The sequence below is a fragment of the Aptenodytes patagonicus genome, chromosome 2 (genome assembly GCF_965638725.1).
Source record: "Aptenodytes patagonicus chromosome 2, bAptPat1.pri.cur, whole genome shotgun sequence".
Lineage (NCBI taxonomy): Eukaryota > Metazoa > Chordata > Aves > Sphenisciformes > Spheniscidae > Aptenodytes > Aptenodytes patagonicus.
This window is the reverse complement of record NC_134950.1, coordinates 153974191-153983864: the sequence shown is the minus strand read 5'-3', so window position 1 is coordinate 153983864 and position 9674 is coordinate 153974191. Positions and strand designations below refer to the sequence as shown.

At 52.8% G+C, this 9674-nt stretch overlaps 1 protein-coding gene across 2 annotated transcripts in view; it reads left to right on the top strand.

The window, feature by feature from the left end:
* Window positions 1-1087: 1087 nt before the first annotated feature.
* MKX (mohawk homeobox) overlaps window positions 1088-9674 on the top strand; it is a 47734-nt gene continuing 39147 nt past the window's right edge. For both annotated transcript variants that reach the window (XM_076331751.1, XM_076331752.1), the window contains exons 1-2: window positions 1088-1323; window positions 3632-3791. In XM_076331751.1, coding sequence (XP_076187866.1) covers window positions 1142-1323; window positions 3632-3791 — 342 coding nt within the window. In that variant the 5' untranslated portion in view covers window positions 1088-1141. The remainder of the gene's footprint in view (window positions 1324-3631; window positions 3792-9674) is intronic.

Here is a 9674-nt window from a genome sequence, read left to right as displayed (position 1 = left end):
GGGGCCGGGGCACATCCGTGGGAGCGGGCCGGGGGCGCCCGCAGACCTCGCCGGCGACTGAGCATCGCCTCTCCGCGGGAGCGCGCCGGCCGCGCCGAGGATGCTAAAGGGAGCGGGCTGTCTCCCGGCTTGGGCTGAGGTCTAATTTATAAGCCTTGTAAGATGGGGGGGGGGGGGGGGGGCAAGAGGAGACGGGGAAGGGGGGGGATGTTTCCTGGTCCGGCTTCATTAAACGCCGGCGTTAATGAGCGGCGCAGGGCTGCGACTGCCAGGACGGCCGCCGCCGCGCCGGCTGTGCCCCGCGCCCCCGACGGGGGTCTCTCCCGCGGGCAGCGTGACGCCAGCCGGTGTCCTCAGCCGCCTTCCCCGAGGGACCCCCCCCCGTCCACACCGGGGACTGCCCAGCCGTGCACTGCCGTCTCCTCGGCTGCCCCTCGCCGGGCTCCTACCGCCCCTCCACGCACCGCCCCCCGACGCCGCGCTGCCAGGGCGGGGCCCGTGCCCTTGCCGGGGCTGCCGGGGTCCCCTCGCCGGCGGTGGCTCCCCCGGGGGATGGAGAGCGGCGGTCTCGACAGCGTGAGTGGCTGCGCCGCGGCTGTGCCTCCGGGCGCCGGCTCTGCGCATTTGGTGGTCGTTAAAAACAACTTGTTTCCCTCCCCGTTTGGGGAGGGGGAAGGGGAAAATCATTCCGGAGGAGGGGAGGGGAAGGGAAAGGGGGAAAAAAAAGAGAGAGAGAGAGCGCAAGCGAGAGAGAAACACCAAACCCAACAGAAAACCCGCGCTCCGAACTGCTGCGGCACGGAGCGAGGAGCGCGGCGGAGGCTGGCGGCGAGGTGCGAGTGGGAGCGGGCCGGGCCGTGGGAGCGGGCCGGGCCGCGGGAACGGACCGGGCTTGGGTGGGGGGGCCGTGGGAGCGGGCCGGGCCGTGGGAGGGGCGGGCTGCCCCCCTCCCTCCCCCCCCCCCGTGGGTGGGCAGGCGGCGCCCGGTGCCTCCGCGCTGCCCCCCCGCCGGTCGCGCCGGGCGGGTCTCGGCGGTTCAGCGCGGCTGCCCGGTGACCGCTGCCGCCTCCTCGCAGCGCAGAGCGAGCCCCCGCACCTCGGAGCCGGCGGCCAGCCCGACGGCGGCCCCCAGCCCCCCACCATGAACACCATCGTCTTCAGCAAGCTCAGCGGCCAGGTGCTTTTCGAGGAGGACGCCAAGGAGCGGGAGCGGAGCGGCCGGCCCTACGTGGGGGTGGTGGAGGGGCCGCACCACGCCGAGGTGCTGCTCCCCGACAGCCCGTCCATCAAGGAGAGCCTCAGCCTGCGCAACCGGCGGACGGGGTATGCCGTGCGCTCGTCTCCGCGCCGCGCACCGGCTCCGCGGGGCGGCCCTACGCACCGCTGCCGGCACTCCCGGCCGCCGCGTAGCCGGTTTGGGGTTGCGGGATGGGTTTCTAGATGGGTCCTCCCCCACGCCCCCGGGTCCATACTCTCTGGGACTCTCATTCCACAGCTACGGTGGGAAATTCCGGTAATAGGTGATGCAGAGGCGTCCGATTGGGCTGGAATGTGCCAGACAGAGCGCTCCTGTCCTGCGGTGTTTGACCTCCCCCTCTCTGCCTCCAAACAAAACCAAACCGGGGAAACCGGGGCTCGTCCGGTTTGGTCGGGCGCTTCATGTAATTAAAGCCCCCAAAACAGAGGCGCAAGGCGGAACGTGTGAAACCTGCGGGACGGGGCGGCCGCGGGGCCGACCCCCGCCGGCGGTGCCGGGGCAGCCGGTTCGCGGCCGGGGCTGAGGCGGGCGGGCACTGCGCGGCCCCCGGCACTTGTTCCGTCGTCCCGGCTGGTTTGCAGCGCACTGAGCGGGCGGACGGGAAGGAGCTACGTTGTCGGTGCATTCCCTGGGATAGGATTTAAAACGGACCAGGTCGCTGCCAGTCAAGAGCTGGGCAAGGTGATGTTAGGATCGGTTTTGCTGAAAAGGCAGCTGAGGCTGAGCCGTCTGCGGCTGATTTTTTTTGTGCTGGAACAGGTGACATAGGAGGTGATGAGAGGACGTGTTAGCTCCGGCGGGTTGTCAGCCGTAGCTCGAAGTGTTGAACCGGCGAGCGCGGACCAGACATTTCGGGTCAGTTTTACAAAATAAAGACTAAGGAGCACTGCCAGGAGGCACCGAAACCGAAAAATCCCGAGCAGCTATTTTTACTGCCGACTTTCCACCTTAACGATTGCATCAGCTCGTACTTTTAACGGCGGTGCTGGTTGGTAGGACGCCGGTTATGTTTCATCGAAATGTTATTAGCGGCCGATCGCGGCTGAGCTGGGTTGCCGAGGGAGCCCTGGACGAGGCAGCGCCCGCGGCCGCCCGGTGCGGCACGGCTCGGCACGGCACGGCTCGGCACGGCACTGCACGGCACGGCACGGCACGGCTTGGCACGGCACAGCTTGGCCCAGCACGGCTTGGCACGGCTTGGCCCGGCACGGCTTGGCCCGGCACGGCCCGGCACGGCTTGGCCCGGCTTGGCACGGCTTGGTCCGGCTTGGCCCGGCCCGGCACGGCCCGGCACGGCCACGTGGCGCCCCCTGCCGCCGCCGCCGCCGTGAGCCGCCGCCGCCCGGAGCCTCCGCACCGCCCCGCAGAGCGCTGCCCGCCGGGCGCGCCGCCGGCCCCAGCCCGCCTCTGGGTTTTCCTTCTGATTCCCCCGGTTTTTTTCACTCGCTTTTCATTTTCGACCGTTTTTTTTACAATTTTTTTTTTTTTTTTTTTTAAACGGAGCTGCGTTTGATTCCCCCGGTTCCACCTTTTTCCCCCGGCAGGCGTGGGGCTTTGGGGGCTATTTCGCGTCGCTGCCGGCGGCGTTGGGGAGCGGCACGCCTGCTCCCCCGAGAGCACTCCTCGCCGCCGGCTCCGAGCAGGGAAATGACCCGGGAGGTGCTCGGTGCCGCGGATATCTCTGAACCTAACTGGCAAATAAATTCGGGCGGGGGGCAGCCCGCACTCCAGCCCTGTTCTCCCGGCTGCGCCGCGCTGGGGTCCGCGGCCGGGGCCGTGCGAGGCGGGCCCTGGCCCCTCTGGAAAGCCCCTCCGTAAACAGACCGACCGCACGCCTGGCAGATGCCGAGCACCGAAAGCATCGGGACACTCAAAGCCCGCACCGGCGGAGCCCTGACCCCGCTGAAATCCCCGCGGTGGAGCCGCCCGGGCCCGCGGTATCATCACGGCCAGCGCCCGGCGCGGGAGGAGACGGCCCCAAACCCTCCCCTCTCGGTCCGCTCCCCCGGACCCTCGACCGGGGAGTTTGGGGGAGCTGCGGGCACCGCCTTCTCCTGAGCAGCCGGGTCGGGGCGAGGGTTGCGGCCGTGGAAAGTCCCCGAGCACCCCGCGGGGACGGGGCTCGGCTCCCCCCGGGCAGGGAGCACCCCCCGCGGCAGGGACAGACCCTGGCAGGGCGCACCCCGGGGTCGGGGCAGCCCCCCGAGCAGGCTCCCCCCGGCCAGGGCGCCCCGCGGGCGGTGCGCATCCCTGCGCGCTTCCCGCACCCGCAGTGGCGGCCGCGCAGGGGAGCTCGGTGCCGTGCCCGGGGGGGGCGGCGGGCAGGTGCCCGCTGCCGCGGCCGCGGTCCTGAGCGCCCCTTCTCCGCGGCAGGGCGCGGCAGAGCGGCGGGAAGGTGCGGCACAAGCGGCAGGCACTGCAGGACATGGCGCGGCCACTCAAGCAGTGGCTCTACAAGCACCGCGACAACCCCTACCCCACCAAGACCGAGAAGATCCTGCTGGCCCTCGGCTCCCAGATGACCCTGGTGCAGGTAAGGGACCCTTCTACCCCCTCCTCCGCGGCTGCTCTGGGGCGTTCCACGGAGGGGAGGGACAGGGACAGCATCAGCCAAAGCCCCCCTGTGAGGTGAGCAAGGGGCAGCACTGGGCATCAGGGGAGGCACCAGTGCAGCCAGCAAGGCCAGGGGTCCTGTGCTCATCCTTCCCTCCACCCTCCCCAGGGCTCCCCCTCCAACAGGACTGTATCCCCCAAACAGGAATTCCCGCATCTGGGCTATCCTGGCTGGGGAAGTGCTAAAGGCAATCGGCAGAAGGTGTGTGTTTCCCGTCCTAGGAAAAGATGCCCCCATCCTTTAATCTCTTTCATACATACAGTGGAAATATTTTTGCTTAGCCTTTAAAAATCTTCAGGTAAAAAAAAATCAGTAATGGGAGATTTCAGCACAGAATAGGAATTGTTGAGGAAGTTGTAGGGAGCTACTCTTTTCCCATTTGAAAATGGGCTAGAATGGAAACAGTTATATTGTTCTGATAATAATGATCACCTGTTGCACGGACATTAGTGTTACCATACACACTGTGTGCAGCGGCTCAGCACGCAGTGACTGTGCTTCACAGTCTAGCAGGAATTATCATTATAGTGTAATTAGGCACGGGGAGTAATTGTTTTGCTCTCAGGTAAAACTCCCCTGAAAAGACTGGCAGTTGCGTTGCAGCAAGAGGTATAAAGTTGGCTGCAAATGTTTATAAATCTTACTTCTTTGTTCTCTTTGCCATCTGGCACTCTATTGAAATATGTGGTTAAATGCTATCGGTTGCTGAGTGATGCTATCTCAGGTCTGGATGCTGCAAAGATTTATACATTGTGGATAATCTAATTTCCTTACTGGGAGCTACTGCTAGGTGCATAAAATGAAACACATGTGTTTGCAGGATCGGGTCCTCAGCACTCTGCCTAACACATTATGTGTCACTTTGCAAAGGACATGAAGATATCAAAATAACATAAGTATTAGAAAAAGAAGGTGGTAACTCAGCATCATTATTTTGAGTACTCCTTCAAAAAAGCCAGTGCTATGAACTTCAAGCCTAGTAGCAGCAAAATGGGAAACTTTTACACTTTAGTACCTCACTGTGAAACTATTGCTCTAGAAAAAACACTATAGCTTTGACAAAAATAATATTGTCTCAGAAAATGCCAGTTATGACTGGCAGATATAGTTAAAACAACTTATCTTGCTTTTAAAAAATATACATGAAAGGTTTGCTCAGACTTTTAAAAATACGATTACATAAACACTACCCATTCAATGCCGCAATTCAATAGGAGTAGTTTATTGGACTATGGCTTTTAGAATATTCCTGTATTTTTACATGAGATTTAAAACATACATCCAGAATACACGTTAGGAGACTTTCACATTAATGACATCTTGAGGAGTTCTTCTTCTGTTCTTTTATAAATGCCTCGGAACTAACAGACAAGGGAAAAAAACTGGTGGGTTTTTGCAGTATTTCTCTCGTGGCAGCTTTGATAAATCCTGATGGGGATATGCTGTGTTAGCCTCTATAAAAGCATCAAGTGGGCCATGGCCACTACTCCATCGAGTTTTATGATTTACGTAAGGTGTAGAATAAAATTAAAAAGAATCATGGAGGGCTACATTTATCTCTGTTAGACCCCCGTGACTCTAGTGGCTTTATGCTGAAGCTGAATTTGACCAGCTTTATTTCTATGAACTGTAATATTTGAAAGAGCTGTGCAAACCAGCACATCTATCTTCATTTACAGAAGCACACCGTCAAAAAGAAAGCCCAGATGTTTCTTCCATCATTTGGGTGCAATGCTCTTTTAATCCAGGAATCCGATAGCATCTGTGCAAGAGGTAAATACGTATGTCTGGCACCAGCAGTGATTCCTAAGCCTGTAAGAACAAAACAACACACGCCCCACATCTACTTTTCAGATGCCCAGAAAGGACAAGACTGTAATCCAGATCAAAATTCTTGTTCTCTTAGAGTGAGGAAGCGCCAGGCTGTGATCTCAGTCACACTGGGTACATCTGAAATAGCTTCTCCGAAGGCTGTGCTCTTTCAGCTGAGTGATATAACCAAGAGCAGGCTCGGGACTGGGCTTTGGTATCTGTTGGAAAGCTTTGCTTCTCTCCGAGGAGGGGCACTTTGCAAAAGCATCAACCAGGGTCTCTTGTGATTGCTTTTCTAATCTAGTAACACCAGACATCATTGGAGAACCAGGAATTGGTGTATGATGTTTTCTCCGGGTTACATGCCTTCACGTTCACTGACCTGTCTCGTATTTCCTACTCTTCCATTTCTTGGTGCTGTCCTGCAGTGTTTGCTCGTGGTGGGACCATACGCTTGCCCCCACAGCTTTCCAGTCCTCTGGAGGCTGTTGTCTGCTGACAGCTATTGCCTCGTCCCAGCATCCCTCATGTGCTGACACCTTGTCATTGGAAGCCCTAGGGAAGACAAAAAATGCTGTTGAAAATCCCTTTGAGTTTCTGCCAAAATGCCGTTTAGGAAATGAATGGTTGGGGTTTTTTGTTTTTCACCTGACTGCCAACCTTGGAAAAGCTCTTCAGCAGCTACCTGGAAGATGATGTTGGTCACAGTAGTATTGATAATATGGCTGTAACTCTTCTCCACATGCTTTTCTTTCATCTAATGAACCTTATTCCAGTATGTACCACCTATCCAAAGGAGCTTTTGCAGGGCTGTGGCATCTATAACCGATCCTTCTGTGAGACAAGGAGGTGAACATCCAGCCCTGTTTCCTACTGTTATTATTAGGACAGTATCTGCATGTCAAATCTTCCACTACTTTATTTTCATGTTTTGCTGTCACCCAGTTGGCTGATTTTAAATTAAGTTATTCTACCTCACTAATACTTTGGCTTAATCCCCTGTTCCTGGGTGCAGTGGGACAGCAAGGGGGCTGTTCCAGCTGCCTGTATGACAGTACTGCAGAAGGAAAGTCAAACTCTTTCAAGGAGGTAGGATTTCACAGGAATCATAAATCATCTTGTTTCTTAATAAGTAGTAGCAAAACCTGGGGCAAATTCTGGGCTGACTTATTCCTGAGCAGGCCAACAAGGTCTTCGAGAGTCCTCAAGGCAAATGTTATTGCAGCTTTCAGTCCAACAGTCCAAAGTTTTTACTTCCCCAACTGCCAAAGCAGGAAACCAAAAAAGCAATATAGTTTGAAAAGGCATTTTATGTTTTACTCCAATTAGATTCCAATTCAGAATCCAATAATTTGTCCTATTAATATGCTACATTTTCATTTGTATTATTACCACAGTGCTTGATTTACTTTATTTTAAATTTTGGTTTAGATGTTCTTGTGAAATAAAAAAGAAAAATGGCTGTATATTCCTTCCAGAAAGAAATATGAATGGCCGTATTGTTGAAGAGAAGTTTCTTGCAATACTAGGATTAATATATTGGTCACGTGCTGCTATGGATTTAGTAGTATTCAGATTCATAAAGGCATATCTGGATTACTGGAGGAGGAGAATCGCTTGATTTCTGTTCCCTTTCTGAAACCTTGGCCACTCTTAAGCAGTGAAGCAGAACAAACTACAATAAAATTGAAGAGTCTCTTCAGAAGCAAAGCCAGAGGGTCACTGTTTCATGATGCCGATATAAGTACCTGATGCTCTTGGGGAATGACTGAGCTGCTGTAAAATATGAATGCTGGAAAGCACATCTACTATCATTCTCCTTGGGTTTTGTCTTTTTATTTCTTGAAGAACTACATGATTGTTACTTTACAAGACTAGTGAGTTTCATCATGCATTTCTTCAAGATACTTAGTTCTTTGGGAGGTTTCTGAGACAAACATTTTCCCAGTGGCTTGTATGTAAATCATTGTTTTGGGGTTTTTTATTATTTTTGGAGATCACAGTAGTGTAACTTGGGGCCATCGTAAAGGATGGCTGGCTTTTGGCACCTTAGGTTGTTTCTTTTTGTAATAGCTTAAGTAAGTGTGGTGCAAACGGGCACTTGTAGTGAGTAGGACCTACAGCAATAGGCATGCAACTTTTTAAAGACTGCATGGATACACAAAGTAACATTTGAGGCTGGTTGAAATTAGTGACAAAACTGTCCGTGGCTTTAAAGGAGCCAGGAACAGCCTGTAATAACCCAGGCTGTGGCTGGAGTTCAGGGTGAGCGTGCTGTCTCGTACAGCCTGTGGCCGTGCAGCCTCTTCCAGTCCACACACCTGGAGGTCGTCCAGGACTGAAGAGTGGGAGAGATGTTGAATCTCTTGATGTCTTAAAGATCAAGATTTTCCGGCAACGTACACCAGTGCCCGAGAGCAGGAAAGCACCCGGAGATACGACGCTGTAGATATAACCTAAAAATCTCTTAAGTGGATTTGCCTTCAGGTTTAACGGACCTTGTTGTAATTGCATTTGGGAGAAGAGCTTCTGGAGTGAGAGTTTGCTGTTTTGTGCTTTAGCAGAAAGTTCCTCTTGTAAATGCTGACTTAAGGTTCTTTCATAATGATCAAATACTACTATTTCCTCCTCTCATAGCAGAAGACTTAAAATATGACTCATTTTTTCATATTGATATGCAGAAAGCGAAGCTTTGGCATGGGAAGAATGAGCCCAAAATAAACCAAGAGTACCATGCAAAAATCACTCCTGCTAAATTTAATTGCTTTTATGTATGAGTCACACTAATACTACCCTATCTTTCTTTTCTGTGCGTGGCACTTCACTGATGAAGTATTTCAACATGTAATGAAATGGAGCATAATGAACCTCTTTCTAGTGAGATGTTGGAAAGCTGTCAGTTTTGTAAGATGCTGCCGTAACTGCTGTAATATTCAGTGGGACCCTGGATTGATCCATCTCTATCGTTAACATACTTGATTTCAGAGTTATACTAAATCATGCAGCAGCCAGGTGACTGCTGCTTCAGCTGAGCAGTCTGGAGTGAGTTTGTTAACGGCATTAGAAAGTGGATGGATTCCAGCCCACCCTTTCTGGTTTACTATAATGATTGCTGTGTCAATATGATGAATATAAACAAGCAGCCTTGGAAGAAAAAGAAAATCACTTACTCTTCTCTGCCAGCTACTGTTGTGGTCTTCTAACCTGTCATAGCAAACTACATGGTTTGTGAAGTTATGTGTTTGGCATCTGAGCACTGACCCGGGGCTCACTGTATTTTCGGTGGAACCCTGTTTCATGTAAACTTGATTTTAAGTAAAATCAAAGTGACAGGCTTAAGACACCACTGCTAAGTTCTGGGTGGGACTCTGAACCAAAGTTTTGTTTTTCCTTTAAGCAGATAGTGTTTATTTTTCTCGTAATCACCCTAGAAGAGATTATCAATCCAGAATAATTAGCCAAATACTCCTGTGCAATTTATACAACCTTAGCGACAATAAACAGATGACAAAACTAGGGCCAAAATCCAACACTGAGTTCTACAGTTTAGCTCTCTAGTAGGTGGGGTAGCATGTATTGATAAAACATGTGTTAACTTGCTTTGCAGGTTAACATAAATTAAATGGTATGATTGTTCCCAGGTCAGAATATGACTGCAGTAGTCTCGGCTTCCTCTGTGTGCACTTTCACAACACAAAGATGTGAGCGGGGCTACAGGCTCTCCCGACATTCTTTACATTCTCCTTTGCAAATAATGCTACTCTGCCTCCTTCTTGCAGAGGTCATGTCAAAATACAGTTATTCGTGCAAGGAGTAAATAGCATTTTTAAGACCTGATTTATCATTAAACAAATACTGTTAGAGTGTAGGTAGCTTGCCTCTGCTCTTGCTCGTAGTAAGGTCACGGTAAGGTCACTCTGTCAGTATCAGTATTTCCTATTTTATGTATTTTTAAGTTACAGTAGAACCAAGGCCAGCATTTTCTCAGGT